This window comes from Geotrypetes seraphini, chromosome 10 (assembly GCF_902459505.1).
Source record: "Geotrypetes seraphini chromosome 10, aGeoSer1.1, whole genome shotgun sequence".
NCBI classification, from domain to species: Eukaryota; Metazoa; Chordata; class Amphibia; order Gymnophiona; family Dermophiidae; genus Geotrypetes; species Geotrypetes seraphini.
This window is the reverse complement of record NC_047093.1, coordinates 136,884,266-136,902,347: the sequence shown is the minus strand read 5'-3', so window position 1 is coordinate 136,902,347 and position 18,082 is coordinate 136,884,266. Positions and strand designations below refer to the sequence as shown.

Here is an 18,082-nt window from a genome sequence, read left to right as displayed (position 1 = left end):
GGCTCGCATCTGCCTATTTCTCTGAAATTCCACCATAGACATCTAAAGGATGAGTCCCCCCTGCTTGATTATGTCTGATTATAGGATGATTGGGCTCATGATCTTAATGTAGAATTGCCTGAGGATGTGATTTTGAAAGCAATTAAAAAACTGCCTGCTTTAGGTAAATACACTGTATTTTAGGAACAGCATTATAAATTGGTTCTCCGCTTGTACATATCTCCTAAGCAAGCCCACTTAGCTGGGCTTCATCCATCTGCTACTTGTCATCGTTGAAATGCCCCTGTAGTAAGCTTGGTACACATGTTCTGGACCTGCCCCTCCATTCAATTCTATTGGGATACTATTTTTCTCTTTGTAGACCGTATTTAGAACATTACCATACAGTGTTCTCCTCTAGTATTGTTTGGTGCCTCACCTCATTTTCATCCTAGACTAGCTGGAGTGGCAGCTTTTCTCCGGTGGACTGTATTGACAGCTCTGAAGTGTATTTTGATCAAGTGGTTGGAGGTGGAGGCTCCTGACTATTCTCTCTGGCGCTGTTGACTGATCACGCTACTGATGTGGGAGTGCAGGGGAGTGCAGGATATTTCCTCCTTGCTTAGGCAAGCATTTCAACGTACGTGGGAACCCTTTTGGAATACAATGACACCGGTGGCTCGTAGTCACTTATTGAACTGTTAAATTTACTGCTCTGGTTCTGTTGCTTGGTTACCTGTTCCTGGCTGACTTTTTGTTGCCTTTCGGGTACCTTTTCCCCATAATGGCTTGTGGGAGGACTGGGGGTTGGGGGTTGGGGGGTAGGGGTGGTTTGATACTTGTTGAAACTCTGAGCTGGTTTTGCTGTATTACTGTGTTTTTTTGTTTGCTGTTCTTGTTGGGCTCAATACAATATATTTGACAATAAAAAGACCCCTGAAAATAAACTGGCAACATAGTCATTTGGTAGCAAACCACAGGCAAAATCATCATTTTAACCATTTGGACTCTCCTCCACCAAGACAGATGTAATGGATTCCATCGCTCACAAATTTCTGTGACCTTCAGCAATAAAGATTTTTAATTTACTTTCATTGTTTCTTCCAGCGTTTTTCTAATCCAAATACCTAAATATTTTATACCCTCTTCCTTCCAAAGAAAAGGGAATATATCAAATAATCCTATTGGACAGTGTACATTTAGTGGAAGAACCTCCGATTTACTCCAATTTATTTTGTATCTAGAAAATTTCCCAAATCGGTCAATCAAATCGAATAAATGTGGAATGGTAGTTTCAGGATTCCTCAAATGAAGCAAAATATCATCTGAATAAGCAGATACCTTATATTCCCGACCTGCCTGTTGAATAGCCAATAGCAAGGGTTCCAGAACAATATCAAACAGCAAAGCAGATAATGGACACCCTTGTCTAACTCCCCTCTCCAGAAGGAAACGTTCTGAAAAAGTATTATTAATCTATAATCTGGAAGAAGGGAAAGTATACAAGGTTTGAATCATTTGTATGAACCCAGAACCAATACCAAACCAACGCATTGCTTGGTACATAAAGGTCCATTCCACATGATCAAAGGCCTTCTCTGCATCCAAAGATGCAGAGAAGGCCGGATCTTCCATCGCTTTTGTTAAATTTAACATATGAAAAGCCGATCTGGTGTTATTTGAAGAAAGTCTCTGATTAACGAACCCCATTTGGTGCATACCAATAATATAAGGAAGAGCCTTAACCAAGCGCAGAGCCAATCACTTAGCCAAAAGTTTTCCATCTACATTAATCTAATTTGAAACCAACATGGGATCTTTATTTGGCTTTGGCAAAACAATAGTTAGAGATTCTGCCATAGTACCTGAAATGCAACCTTTAGTTGAGCCTGATATAAATTTAAAAGATGAGCTAATAGGGTAATTTAGAATGATTTATAAAACTCTACAGTGAAACCATCACCACCTGGAGCGGATCCAACTCTAGGGGCTCCTTCTACAAAGGCGTGCTAGCGGTGTTAACACACTCTTAACACGCGCTAAAATACTGTGCACGCTAGACACTACTGTCTCCTCTTGAGCAGGCAGTAGTTTTCGGGTAGCGCACGTCTGTGCTAATCCGGTGCATTCGCTAAAAATGCTAGCGCACCTTTGTAAAAGGAGCCTTAAGGGACTTCAATACTGTTTGAAGTTCTTTCAGTGATATAGGCGCCTCAAGATTTCTTTTTATATGCTCGGGAATTTTTGGTTCCTTGATTAACTTTTAAAACTCTAAACCTTCAAGTTCTTTATTTGAACAAAACTCAGAAGAATATAAAGCTTTATAAAAGTTCAAAAATTGTTTTAAAATACTTCTAATTTGAGAATATCACCCTTCTCATCTTTAATAGCCACAATCTTTCCTTTCTTTTTTTTTTGCTTTGAGGTAACTGGCCAATAATCTTCCCGCATTATATTATTGAAGATTTAAGAAGCGTTCAACTTGATTGTTTTTTCAATTATGGGGAACACGTCATGAGTCATGGAAGGTGTTTTGAATGATATTCATGCTTCTAAAGTGGTCATGAATCAGTGAAAGATGATTCACAAACTGGAAGACCATCAATGTCAACTGATGTTGATAATGTTGATCAAGAAAGGGTTCTTCTGAACCCTAATTGGTGATTAACTGTTAGATAATTGGCAGATAAATGCATCTCCGTTGATTCATTCCACAACATTCTAATAGATAAGCTGGCAAAGTTTGTTCCACGGTTGATGACTGATGACTAGAAGAACAACCACAAATTGTGCACAAAAATTACAATGACTGCTCTTCCCAATCTATCTTAATTTCCTAACTTGGCCCTAGCTGACTTATATCCATTCTAAAAGGATAGTGATTCAACACCATTGAAGATATAAAGCAAAATTTGATGCAGTAACTTTTGTTGATTCCTGAAGATCTGTTTAATGACTATTTCCAGAATAGAAATGACATTGGGAAAAGTGTATATGTAGGGAAGGGGAGAACTTTGAAGATGACCCAATGGAACATCTTGTAGGATTGTTTAATACATTTTTATAAAATCAGTCCTGGAAAAATTTTAACAGAACTCTGTGTTACCAGCAGCTCCTCCTATGTTATACTTTCTCTGTTTAAGAATCAAGATCTAGTCTCCATATGACCAGATCCATCTACTTAGGTCATACTGTTCCTCAAATGAGCAGTTGTTGGTCAGACTTACATACCTCTGCTAAATTCATTTAGCATGTGAACAAGTCTCTATCTTTCTTCTATATAACAACAGGGACAGCTGTTGCCCAGACTCATAATACATTTGCTAATTCTTCTCCTTCCTCTCCTTCCATAGTTCATAGATATTCCAGTGAGCTCCTGGTGGGATTTCCCACTTGCGGCTGTTCTACATATTTCTTGCTGGACCAGCTCCAGGAAAAAAAAGGACATGGCTCCTCCCTAACTTGGAATATTATACTTCCCTCCATAAAGCTCAAGCTCAAAGCTAGTTGGGCCACTTCCTCAACAAAGACCTCTTTCTATTCAGATTTGATTCACAGAGTTTGGGAGCAGGAGTCTCAAATGTTCTTCCTGCAACTGCAATGGAAAGAGCATTTTGGCAGCATAATACAGATGAATTAATTTTGAATAGGATTTATGTATGCAAGGATGGACTATATAGGGTAAGGGGTAGAATGTAAAGTAAGATTAAGAATCTTTCTGACCTGTGGGTAGCGATATATCTGGAACATGTTGTAGAATCCATATGTTTCATCATCTGAAAAGCCTTCAATGATGGCAGCCACTGTGCGAAATGAATTACACTTGAAATTTACGATTGTGCCCTGTCCTGCCAAAATTTGCAAGGCTGATTCAATTATTTTCCTTGTATAACTATAAGAATCTTTAATATGGAGCCCCAGTGTGATGTTGGGTAAGAGCTGTGAGTTGTTGTTAATTTCCTCCACCGCAAAAACAAAGGCCAAGAAGTTATAGGTATTAAGTGCTAAATATCTGTAATGACATTAAGATCTTAATTTGCAAAAATGCACATATTTATGAGTATTTATTTTTTTAAATATAATATCAGAATACAAAAATCCCCAAACAAAACTATGGTCTATTTTACCATGCAGTGTGAAAAAGAAACCTGTACCATATTTTTACGCAAATAAGGCACATACATGTAAAACGCGCACACTCCTGTAGCGCGTGGGAACCAAGCATTTATGTAACAAAATTTTGTTATAGCGTGCCCATGTATATACCGCGCATATTCCTCCCGCAGATTAACTCTATCGTAGCTGGGCAATTTGGAAGGAATAAAGGGGTATACTCTGGTCATCAAAAAAGTATTCTGAACACTGCTATAAATAAAAAGAAGTTCGTACGCTGAAGCCCTGCTAAGCCTTAGTTTACCTAAGTTTAACTGGAATTAATTACAAAGCATCATTCAAGAATCACAACCAAAATCTGAAATAGTATGAAAATTCCCTTGATACCTGAACCACTTGTAATTCATCACTTTCAAACTGCCTCCAATGGTTTAGGCCAGAGATCGGCAACCTGCGGCTCTCTGACTGTGTGGCTGCGACTCTTCTCTTGCTTCATCGGATAAGTGGCATCGAGTCCTACAGCTGCCTGCCGCTAACCCGGAAGCAGGGCCGGCATTAGGGGAGGGCAAACAGGGCAACTGCCCTGGGCCCCACAGCTCAGGGAGGACTCAGAGGATGTCCTCAGACAGATAGACAGACTAAAGAGCGACAAATCGCCAGGTCCGGACGGCATTCACCCAAGGGTACTCAAGGAACTAAGGAATGAAATAGCAGAGCCACTTCGCCAAATATGTAACCTATCCTTAAAAACTGGAGAGATCCCGGAGGACTGGAAAATAGCAAATGTCACGCCCATCTTCAAGAAGGGTTCAAGGGGGGACCCGGGAAACTACAGGCTGGTGAGCTTGACCTCGGTCCCGGGAAAAATGATGGAAGCACTGATTAAGGACAGCATCTGTGAGCACATAGAAAACAATGGACAGCTAAAGTCGAGTCAGCATGGCTTCTGCAAGGGTAGGTCATGCCTCACAAACTGGGGTAAACAGCCAGGTGGATAAAGGGGAATCCATTGACATCATTTACCTTGACTTTCAAAAAGCCTTCGACAAGGTACCGCACGAAAGATTGCTTAAAAAGCTGTGGAAACACAGGGTGCAAGGGGAGGTCCATCGATGGATCAAAAACTGGCTGGCAGGCAGGAAACAGAGGGTTGGAGTAAAGGGCCATTACTCAGACTGGCAATGGGTCACGAGCGGAGTTCCGCAGGGGTCAGTGCTGGGACCGCTCCTGTTCAATATATTTATTAATGACCTGGAGGCGGGAACAAATTGCGAAGTTATTAAATTTGCGGATGACACCAAACTCTACCGCAGGGTTGAAACCATGGAAGACTGCGAAGATCTGCAAAGAGACCTAACGACGCTAGAAGAATGGGCCAAAAAGTGGCAAATGAGCTTTAACGTAGGGAAATGCAAGGTCATGCATGTAGGGAAAAAGAACCCGATGTTCAGCTACAATATGGGGGGATCACTGCTAGGGGTAAGTAACCTTGAAAGAGACCTGGGAGTGATGGTAGACACAACTTTGAAGGCGTCGGCACAGTACGCCACAGCCTCAAGAAAAGCAAACAAAATGTTGGGTATCATTAAGAAGGGTATCACGACCAGGACGAAGGAAGTCATCCTGCCACTGTATCGTGCAATGGTGCGCCCGCATCTGGAATACTGTGTCCAGTACTGGTCGCCATACCTCAAGAAGGACATGGCGGTACTTGAGGGAGTCCAGAGAAGAGCAACTAAACTGATAAAGGGTATGGAAAACCTCTCATATACTGACAGACTGAAAAAGCTGGGGCTGTTCTCCCTGGAAAAGCGGAGACTTAGAGGAGACATGATAGAAACCTTCAAGATCCTGAAGGGTATAGAAAAGGTAGACAAGGACAGATTTTTCAGATTATGGGGAACCACAAGTACAAGGGGGCACTTGGAGAAATTAAAAGGGGACAGGTTTAGAACAAATGCTAGAAAGTTCTTTTTCACCCAGAGGGTGGTGGATACATGGAACGCGCTTCCGGAGGCTGTGATAGGCCGGAGCACATTACAAGGCTTCAAAGAAGGTTTGGATAAGTTCCTAGAGGATAAAGGAATTGAGGGGTACAGATAGGAGTAGAGGTAGGTCATAGTGATAGTCTGGGACCACTGCTCAGGCAGTGGGTCTGATGGGCCGCCGCAGGAGCGGACCGCTGGGCGAGATGGACCTCTGGTCTGCCTCAGCGGAGGCAACTTCTTATGTTCTTATGACTCCTGTGGATCGGCATGCCTTCACCCCTCTTTTGGTGCTGGTCTGACATCACCCTTGCCTTCCCTGTCCCACTAACTGACTGCAGCAGTGATTCTGAAGTGCTGCCTATGGCCTCCTTCCTGCTTTCCTTCTGCTATGGTCCGCCCAAGAAGAAAAGGAAAGTTGCGTCATTGGGGGTGCAATGCGGCCGAGGAGGTCACAAGCAGCACTTCAGAATCGCTGCCGCGGTCAGTTTCTCAGCGGGATGGGGAAGGCGAGGGCGATCCAAAAAAGGGGGAAGGCATGATGACTCAACGAAACCCGTTGGACCATGTTTGTAAAATCTTGTATAACGCGCTCAAGGATATAATGCGCAAGCTTATACTGTGTTTGTAAAATCTTGTATAACGCGTGCATTATATGCGTGAAAATACGGTAGTAGCCCTGATATAGGTCTTTCTGGTGTGCTGAAGCCACTTTTAAGGCTACCAGGAACATGCAGCTTTTTCTATTTTTTTATAATGACCATGAGCTAATTTCCCCACCAAAGCAATGCCATTAGATTGTGAGCCCTTCTAGCCCCTCTTTTGCACATAGTATGAGCTCACACACTATTCCTGAGCTAATCAGTTAGCAATGCACAAGTGCTGATGGATTCACATAGCTTTGCCTACACTCTATTCCCTACAAGTATAACTTATAGAACATAAGAACAACCATACTGGGTCAGACCAGTGCTGTCCTGTTTCCAAAAGTGGCAAAATCCAGGTCACAAGTATATTATGTTAGGGTATATTAATCAGGTTCTCTGTTCCCTCTGTACCAGTGGTTTCAAACTCACAGCCTGGGGGGCCATATGTGGACCGCCAGGTACTATTTTGAGGCCCTCGGTATGTTTAGCATAATCAGAAAAGTAAAATAAAACAGTTTCTTCATCATATATCTCTTTAGCTATAAATTACAATATTATTATTAAGACTTAGTCAAAAAGAAAGATTTATAAACTGTAGAGTTTTACCTCATGCAAAATTGTCATTTCTTTAATAAGACATTAACTATTTTTTCTGAGGCCCTCCAAGTACCTACAAATCCAAGATGTGGCCCTGCAAAGGGTTTGATTTTGAGACCACTGGTCTATACCTATTCAGTTCAACGTCAGATTACATTACAAGAGGTTGGTTCACTTACCCAGGAAGTTACAATGGACCATTTGACACAGACATTCAGGTAGATCAGTACGACTATTAATACAATTATGTTGTAGTTACAAATACATAATTATAAGTTACAAGTCAAAAGGAGCCTGAGAAGTTTCACTTCATGTACACCATCGAGAGCACTTCATGTACTGTGGTGTCACCATTAATATAGGTGGGTAAAACATGAAGTTTTTTAAAAATGAGGCTTATTGAGCATTGAATTCACCTCCAAAAACAGGTCAAGAACTCACCTGTAGCTGCACATTGTTTGATTTCCACCATTCTTTTAATAACTTATGATTCACAGTTTTTGAGACAACTCAGAATAGTCCGAGGGAAAGTGGCTTTCATAGACTCTTGATACAGAAGGAGGGGCATTGGATTGTTTTTATTTAGCCAGTGTGTTTCCAAATGGCTAGAATCATGAGTGTGGTATTGGAGCCCACTTTTTGCATTCTAGTCATTAACTTCCAGCTTAGGGAGTATTTTGGAAACAAAGAGGAGAAGTGCATGCCATTCCTAGTGTTAGGCAAGTTGAGTGTTGTAAGGGTGTTTATAGTTCTTTACTTAGGTGATTCAGAGTGTATATGAAGGGGGTTTTATGATCATGCATGTTTCTGAAGGTGTTTTTTTTATTGCGGGGGTGGGAACAACTTTAAAGTGGTTTTCTAGATATTCAATGCTATTGTTGTTTGTTGGAGTCATTATATAATATAATCAAATTCTCTAACATATTCTTCCATTAAACCCTTGTTACTTAATATGTCATCATCTGATTACACACAAGCGGGACTCTACTTGAGCCACGAACCTTCTTGAACCATGAATTGGTTTGAGCTAGTTGGAATAGAGTGAGTTTTGATTGAGGTAATTTTATTCTTGTTAGATGTTGCTGTAGGTGGTTAGATATTTAATCATGTTATGTATTTTTCTAGGGTATCGGCAGCAAGAATCCCCTTAAGCAAATTGCCTTAAATCGTCTACCAATATTTGGTATTGAAAAGGGCATATATTGTTTGGACTACTTTTCTGGGTACTCTGCATTTACAAGTTGGTGGTGACTAAAATATCTTTGCATACTATTTGCTTCATTCACTCTACACACAGGGAAAATATTGTAACAAAAAGTCAGTCAAAATATGTGTATGACTTCATACTATTTGCTTCAAGCATTGAAGAAACTATTCAATTGAATGAAGAGGCCTTAATCTAATCAACATTATATCTTACTAAACAGTGGTCACCGTTGCGACATTCTTGATGGGAAAGATTAGGTACTATAAAAATGATAATGCCAAAAATTAACTATACTCTGCAGATGTTGCCTTTATATTTCAATAAGTTGGAAAAGATTTTAAAGTCTTTTTTATGGAATAACAAGCCGCCATGTATTGCCATCAAAAAACTGAAAGCTAATAAGTCATCGGGGGAGTTAACTTTCCTATTTTTTTGGAATACCGCACTGCGCACATCCTTAAACAATCTACTAGATGGTTTGTAAATAGTGAAAATAACGATAATCTTCCTGAATGGTTACATGTGCAATTAACGTTATTGGTTAGCTATCCCTTATGTCTTGTTCCGTTTTCATTAATCAATAAGTTAAACAACAGAGTTGCTCTTCTTAATAGTACATCACAAGCTGTGAAGAAGATTGAGAAATGCTTCTCTATGCCATGTGAGACCACTTTTCATGTACCTATATGGAATAACAAGCAAATTCAGATACAAGAAGGGGAGATGGTGCAATGGCCATTGTTGCAATGGGTTGGTGTATGGTCAATTAATCACTTACATAGAAATGATAAGTGGTTATCCTTTCATGATTTGCAGCAAGAATATAGGTTACCTCCTAATCAATTTTATAAGTGGATACAACTTCAACATAGCCTTAATATTTTTTTGAAACACAAACCGCTCTGTTCTTCAATTACGAGTCTGCTCTCTTTCATGTCTGTAATAACGACCAAAAAGGGGCCTACCTCTAAATGGTATAAAATATTGCAGACAAATGTTTTCGTTCATCCCAAAGGAATGGAATCTACATGGCAACTGGACATAAATAAGGATGTTTCTGAGCAATATTGTGAGCAAATCTGGATTTCCATTCATAAATCATTAAGATCAACTGCAATTAAACAATCTATTTTTTGTATTTCACAAAGCCATTTGGACTCCATATAAATTGTCCAAGATTAAAAGTGATAAATCAAATAAATGCTTGTCATGTTTAAAAGAGGCCAGCACTTTGTCACACAGCTAACCCCTGCCTAGACCTGCAGGCGGCTTAGCAGTGCTTTACTCTGACCTGTTGGCGTGGCTTCCTCAGGAATGAGAAAGGCCTTTCAGGTAAAAACAGACCTAGGCCCCTGCCTAGTCTGCTCAGGCCACTCTGAGATACATTTACCAAGACCTGACAGTAACTCAGTTAACGACAGATCTGCAGCAGTCAGGTTTGGCAATAGTAAAACCCGACCCAAAATAGCCAAGCAATTGTTAGTGAATCAATTGCTTGGCTATTTTATATGGGGTTTTACTAATTTTCATGGGAGGATCGCTACAAGCTTTAGTGAATGGGGCCGGATGAAAATCTGGTCGTTAAGGGCTCGCAAACCGATTGGTACATGATCGGTTTGCCTAGTGAATCTAGCCCTTAGTCCTGATAATTGAAAGGCAGGCTCTGTCCTTTCCTCAGCTTAGGAACTAACATAAAACCATAAGAATTGACGCTGCTGGGTCAGACCAGTGGTCCATCGTGCCCAGGAGTCTGCTCATGCGGCGGCCCTTAGATCAAAGACCAGTGCCCTAACTGAGAATAGCCTTACCTGCCTACGTTTCAATTAAGCAGGACTTTGTCTAACTTTGTCTTGAATCCCTAGAGGGTGTTTTCCCCTATAACAGACTCCGGAAGAGCGTTCCAGTTTTCTACCACTCTCTGGGTAAAGAAGAACTTCCTTATGTTTGTACAGAATCTATCCTCTTTCAACTTTAGAGAGTGCCCTCTCGTTCTCCCTACCTTGGAGAGGGTGAACAATCTGTCCTTATCTGCTAAGTCTATTCCCTTCAGTATTTTGAATGTTTCAATCCTGTCCCCTCTCACTCTCCTCTTTTCAAGGGATAAGAGGCCCAGTTTCTCTAATCTCTCACTGTACGGAAACTCCTCCAGCCCCTTAACCATTTTAGTCACTCTTCTCTGGTTCCAGCTGGCATTTGAAGGCAAGTCAAAAACTTCCATTGCCTCTTCTCTTATGCAGCTCTCAGCAGTGGGTCTCTGGTTAGAGAAGTCCTCTGCCATTTCTACATCCTCACTGCTGTGAGGTTGAGGAGAGAGACTCCTCCCCTTTCCTTCTTGGCCATGCTCCTGCTGGTGCCTCTGCTTTTCTTCTCCTGCCTCTGTCTCTCCTGTCTCTCCCCTACTGTGATTCAGGGCTCTGCTTTTACTTGTGTCATAGTTCCACCCCTCTCTCCTAGGAGGAGGGGGGTTGGGCTGAAAATCCATAGGGAAATAAAGTTGGTTTCTCCTGCAGGACCAGGTCTCCACTTCTCAATAAAAGTCCTAACAGGCTTTTTGGTATATTTACTCTGATATGGCACATTCTGCTGAATATCCTTAAGCTCATACCCTTCCTGCTCTATCTCACTATCTGAGGGGTAGTCAGCCATTTCTATATTATTATTTTTAACCTGGTCAGCTCTCCTGCCCAGGGACTGTGTTCTGCTTTTATTAATCACAGGGACAACGGTGGCCATGGGTTTGTCACAATTTTAACCCATTTATTATACTATTGTGAATATATACGTGATTATTGGCTATGAGTATGGGATACCATCTGTACCCTGCTGAGAATCAAGTTATCACTAACATTAAATGTCATTGTATTGGGCCATTTTGGACTTCAGCAGCCATTATCAAGTTTCAAGTTTAATGGTTATTTGATATATTGCCTATCATAATACTAAGTGATTATACAAAATATTTAAATCAGAGGGAACACAACAAAAACATATATTATTAGATACATAGACAGAACGGACTAACATGGCACAAAAAGACTAAGGGTGAACTACAATAAGGTATAGTAAAGGAGAGAAAACAAAAAAGAAGGCTAGAACAAAGGGGAGGGGTAGGAGTTTTAATCAAACTGTTGATTATCCGCATGGAAAGGAGAGAGGAAAGTAGATTAGATTATTGTTCAAAGGTGTTTCTATATAAAAAAGTTTTAAGAGCTCCTTTAAATTTATCTAGGTTTGCTTCCTCTCTAATGTAAAGGGGGGAGAGCATTCCAAGTGAGGGGAAAAGTGACGGTGAAACAGGAGTCCCAGCGAGTGCCAAAAGTATTAAGAGTAGGGACGAAAAGTAAGTTTTGAGAAGAAGATCTAAATGTTCTAAGTGGGGTATTAGGGATAAGTAATATCAATGAAGGACGGTTCTCTGGATTGAAGTGCTTTAAATGTAAGTAATGCAATTTTGAAAATGGTTCTGTGATGGATAGGGAGCCAATGGGCATTTTTCATTAATGGAGAACCATGGTCGAATTTCTTAGAATTAATGATGATTTTAATAGCTGTATTTTGGATTAGTTGGAGTCATTTGATTTCTTTTTTATATATTCCAATGTACAAGGAATTGCAGGAATCGAGTTTTGAAATTACTAGTGAATGAACTAAAATATTGAGAGAGGATGGATCTAGAAAGTTGGCTAAAGATCGGATCATTCATAGTTTGTAAAAGCAATTTTTGACAATGGTGCTTATCTGGTGATGATAATTTAATTTATTGTCAATGATAACACCCAGAATTTTGGTGGAATGAACCTCTTCGATTGGGCACTTGTTGATAACCATTTGAAATTATTAAGAATCTTGCCAAATTTGGCCATTAAAATGATCTTGGAATATTGGAAGGATGTATCAATGGTAGAATATATAACTTGGTGGAATACTGTTTGTATAGATTAGGGGAAGAGGCCAAGATGGTGGCACAAACTGGCTAACTTTAAAATCCTGCTCCAGAGCTGTTGGCATTTTTGCCTCTTACCATTATACTGAACTTGTCACCATGAAGGCAGGAACTCAGGCTGCCGGAGGTGCAGCTACTGAACCTGCCGAGGAGGCAATAATGGCGGATGAGCTTCCACCGATGGAGATTAGTATGGGGGAATTGATTCCCCCCAATGAGGTAACTTTGGAATCGATATGGAAGGTGCTACAGAGGTTGGATGCTAGAACCTTGAAAACATCTAATGAAATAAAGGCTCTGGGGGAAAAACTTGACGTTATCTAAGACTATATAACAAACTAACAATGAGACAAAGACTACAATTACAGAAATGCAGAAAAAGATGCAGTCCTTACAAGAATTTAAGAATACAGCTATAAAAGATAGTATAGTTATACAGAGAAATATTGAGAATTTTAATAGGTGCCTGAACGTAAGAATACTTAATTTTCCCAAGTCTCCCGGGATATCCCTCTATGACATGTTTAAAAATTACCTAGTGGAAGTGTTAAAATATACCTCGGACTATATTCCACCACTGAACAAGATCTACTATCTTCCTTCCAACTTTAAAAAAGACCGAGAAGCCTTGGAAAGCGGAAACAATCGAGCTGATCAAGGTACTCAGCTGGATTTTCAAAACCTAACTGAAATCCTGGAGGAGTCCATATCAGATTCTGCACTTAGAACAACACTTCTAGCTTCTTTCGTCTTCCAGCAAGATTTGGATGTATTTATGAAACAGTATTTTAGGTCTTCAAAAAACTTGTTTCACGGGAAGCAGATTTGGGCCTATCAGGATGTTACAAAGTTAACTCAAAAACCAAAAAGCAATTTGTAGCTTTAAGATAATTTATTCATGAGCTCACTGGGTCACATCAAAATGGAAGATGAAACTATACTATTGTATGCCGACGACAACCTCCTCCTCATCCCCATAACCAATAACCATCCCAATATTGCCAAAAAAATCTCAAACAATATAGATAAAATTCAAACCTGGGAAACGAACAACAAGTTGAAACTGAATGTCACTAAGATCAAAGCCATTGGTTTCCGCATCGCACAACAGAATGTCATACCTAATCTCACTCTTTCATCAGGCATCACTCTCATAATGGAATAATCCACCAAGGTGCTAGGCTGCATCTTAGACGACACTCTCACAATGGAACCACAAATATCTAACCTGCGGAAAAGACCATCTACACTATGCGTGAACTGCGATTCACAAGACCTTACTTCCACCCACACCACTTTGCTCTGATCGTTCAGATGATGGTTCTACCCCAACTGGACTATTGCAACTCCACCTACCTTGGCATCAACATCGCTCTTATCCACAAACTACAACTCATCCAGAACACAGCTGTTAGACTAATCTACACATTAAAGAAATTTGCCTCAATTATAACCTTCATCAGGCAACTACATTGGCTCCCAATATCATCCCGAATAATCTTCAAATCTTCATGTATCCTACACCAGAGCCTTTACAGAAGCTCAGCAGCCGCTCTCATCCAATTATTCTCTAATGTTTGGTCGACATCAAAAAGTCCTAAACCTGCCATCCACAAAACACTTCCACTACATATGAGTTTTCTACTCTATGCTAACCTACCTGGGTTTAAAAATCTGGAACGACATACCAGAAGCTATCAGGAAAGAGACAAACTATACACTAAATTCAGAAAAAACCTGAAGACTCATCTTTTTGACAACTAACTAGTCAGTTTCTGTATAGCATCCCTTACGTCTAAGTCCCTCCTCTTATCTCTCTACGTCCTTTTCCCTTCCTTCTTTCCCCTTCCTCTTTGATCTGTTGCCTTGAGCCTGTATCTTGATTTTAGAAAATTGTAACTCAACTCTTTCATAGGCTAGTAACATAGCAGATGACGGCAGATAAAGACCCGAATGGTCTATCCAGTCTGCCCAACCTGATATCTTAATGCATTCAATATCCAAGCAACTGAAATGCAAGGGACCTGGGGAGAGGAAGAAGCGATATGGATCGCTCTGAAAAGAGAAGATGGAACTTCTATCTACATGGGTGTAGTCTATAGACCTCCGACTCAATCGCAGCAAATTGATAAGGATCTGATTGTGGATATCCAAAAGTTTGGAAGGAAAGAGGAGGTTCTGCTGTTGGGAGATTTCAACCTGCCAGATGCGGACTGGAATGTTCCGTCTGCGGAATCAGAAAGAAGTAGGGAGATTGTGGATGCCTTTCAAGAGGCTCTGCAAATGGTGACGGAACCCACAAGGTAAAAAGCAATATTGGATCTGGTCCTCACAAATGGAGAGAGTATCTCTAATGTTCGAGTGGGTGCTCACCTGGGAAGTAGCGATCATCAAACGGTTTGGTTTGATATAACGGCTAAAGTGAAGAGCGGCTGCACGATACTTAAAGTCCTAGATTTCAAACGTACGGACTTTAATGCAATGGGAGAGTACCTGAAGAAAGAGCTGTTAGGATGGGAGGACATAAGAGAAGTGGAAAGACAGTGGTCTAAGCTGAAAGGAGTGATAAAAATGGCTACGGACCTTTATGTGAAGAAAATCAATAAAAACGAGAAAAAGGAAGCCGATATGGTTCTCCAACCTATTGGCTGAGAAAATAAAGGTGAAAGAGTTGGCGTTCATGAAATATAAAAAAAACCAAGAAGAGGAGAGCAGAAAGGATTACAGGGTGAAACTGAAAGAAGCCAAGAGAGATACGTCTGGCGAAAGCACAGGCGGAAGAACAAATGGCTAAAAATGTAAAAAAGGGAGACAAAAATTTTTCAGATATATTAGTGAAAGGAGGAAGATGAAAAATGGAATTGCTAGGCTAAAAGTTGCTGGGAACCAATATGTGGAGAGTGATGAGGAGAAAGCAAATGTGCTAAACAAATACATCTGTTCTGTGTTCACAGAAGAAAATCCTGGAGAAGGACCGAGATTATCTGGCAAAGTTACACGAGAAAATGATATCATGAGGAGGCTGCCGCCCAGCGACCAGCACAAGCAGGAAGTGGGGCACAATCAAGAAGTAGCCAATCAGAAAGAGTATAAAGAATAAATAGAGATGATGCCTGACTTGCGATTGGTGCTGGCTCGGATCCGATCTGGGAGGAAACCGTGCTTGAATCCCGGGACTGGTTCTGACTTGGGGCTCCCGCAGCTCCTTCCTTCCCCTCTTTTAGCCTCTACAGCTAATGGCTAAGTCGATAGCAGCCCCTGCCTTGCTCCTTCCCCTACCCCCACCCAGGAGTAGCTCAGCACTCCATGAAATATTCCAGTAAGACAGCTCTTTTGAATATTTTTACTACATAGACCTCGGTAGCCTTTGTAAAGTCCAAAATCATGTGTTGTGTATTTTAAATATATTTCAATTGGCAAAATGATATAGGGGGGGGGGGGACAGGGTTCAGAGCCTGGCAGGGAGATATGGGGGTGGGTACAGAGCCTGGCAGGGAGTTACGGGGGTGGGTACAGAGCCTGGCAGGGAGTGAGGGAGGCTGGGTGCAGAGCCTGGTATATATTACTATACAATTTGTTTCAGAATGTTTTTTCCCTTATTTTCCTACTCTAAATCTAGGGTGCATCATATGGAGCGAAAAATAATGTCTCCTGGTTTTTGTACTCTTTGAAAAATTGACTCTCTCTTACTCTTACAGGGTATATATTTATCCTTCACTGATAAGTCTCTTACTCTAAAATTTGCTGAGTTCACAAAAGCAAAATATAGTTTCACAAACTGTTTACTCTTTCAATCCAAAAGAACATTTTATTTGGGAATCAGTGTTTCCCATTCAATCCAAGAACATTACACCTTTGAAATTAAAATGATGAAATATTTTGACTCCTACCAGACAGCACTTAAAGATCTGGGCTTTATTTCATACTCCAAAGAAATTTAAAACGTCTTTGCCACCTCTCTATCTCCTGTCCAACCACCCACCCCTCCCTCTTTCTGTGATACTAGCACTGAAATGCTTATATGTTTCCCTTATATATACTGATATTTGTCACCATTTGCATCATAAAAGGCATTGAGTTACCTTTTTTCCTTTGTTTTTGTTTTATTTCTATGTTACCTTGAAAAGTGGGCCAACACAGCCAACCCACCATTTCAACACATACACAAAGGGCTAGATTCATTAAGGCCACAGAACTGATCCGATCTGTGAGTGATCTGATCCTTGGCCGGGAGGCTGATTTACCACGTGTCCTCATGCAAATGAGGGCCTTCATAATCACACACATACATCCCCGATTCTACGGATCGCTCTCCAGCAATCCTGATGCATGTGTAGACCATCTCCTTTACCTGTAGATGGTTTGTAGGGAAATCCTTCCGAGCATTCCGCACAAGAATGTGCGAACATAGATCTAATCTTAAGCGTGGCATTATTTCTGCACCGTTGGTGGAGCACTGCTAAACTATGAGACATACCTTCAATCAATTGCAGTGCTGGTGCATTGATAAAGAACCATCCAACACCAGGGGAGGAGATCGCCAGAAGAAAATGCTACAGCGTGAAGCGAGATGGATTTTTAAACTCAATTCTTTAATACCTAATGGTTTAAATGCCAATATTGGTTGGAAAGCTTTTTGTTGACACCATTGAGTTCCCATTATTTGCTGTTTAAAATCTAGACACTTATAGTTAACTGTCCAATTAGAAATGAGGTGTAGTGAATGGGGTTGAACCAGTAGGAAAGAGGTTAAAAATCAGCTGGTTCAGTATTTAATGCGCATGTGGGGGCATCTAAAATTCACCGGCGCCATTTTATGAACCTTTGTTATCAGTCGTTAACAGTGAGTACTACATTTTTCTTAACGTAGTTTTTCAATCTAAAAGTTGTTAGATGACATTAATGTTTGTGTTTTGCAGTATTCATGAGAGACCCCCGAGGAAGCCATTAACTAGTGGCGAAACGGGACCCGTCGGGCAAAAATTGTACTGCTTTCAGCACTTTAAGCACTTGAGCACTTTTCTACAATAAGCTAAAGATAAGTGCACTTTATATTTAACTATTTATATATTTATTCAAAGTTTAAAAATGCTTTAAATTAGGAGTAAGGGATTGGGGACGATGAGCGAAAATCCTCCCTGCACTACCATTCTGGCGTTCATTCATTGAACGTTTCAGGATTTCTGAGACCCCAACCCTTAATTATATTACAACTTTTAGTTGGTCAGAAACCTGAGGTACACAGTTTGAATGTTCATTCAGTGAGGTTTCATACAGCCTTTACTCTATACAGTGGTTCATAACACAGCCAACACACCATTTCAACACATACACAAAGGGCTAGGTTCACTGAGGCCACAGAACTGATCCGATCTGTGAGTGATCTGATCCATGGCCGGGAGGCTGATTTACCATGTGCCCTCATGCAAATGAGGGCCTTCATTATCACACACATACATCCCCGATTGTACGGATCACTCTCCAGCAATCCTGATGCATGCGTATACCATCTCCTTTACCTGTAGATGGTCTGCACATGCTCACCGTGCTTGAAACCTTTTTTTTTTTTTTTTTTTTTTTTAATCAAGCTGGAAACTTTCATGAGCCCATG

At 40.7% G+C, this 18,082-nt stretch overlaps 1 protein-coding gene across 1 annotated transcript in view; it reads right to left on the bottom strand.

The window, feature by feature from the left end:
* Positions 1-7,776, bottom strand: part of LOC117368637 (vomeronasal type-2 receptor 26-like) — a 30,904-nt gene extending 23,128 nt beyond the window's left edge. Inside the window, exons 1-2 of the mRNA XM_033962364.1 lie at positions 7,763-7,776; positions 3,703-3,991 (exon numbers count right to left, since the gene is read on the bottom strand). Of these exons, the coding sequence (XP_033818255.1) occupies positions 3,703-3,991; positions 7,763-7,776 (303 nt within the window). The remainder of the gene's footprint in view (positions 1-3,702; positions 3,992-7,762) is intronic.
* Positions 7,777-18,082: the final 10,306 nt, after the last annotated feature.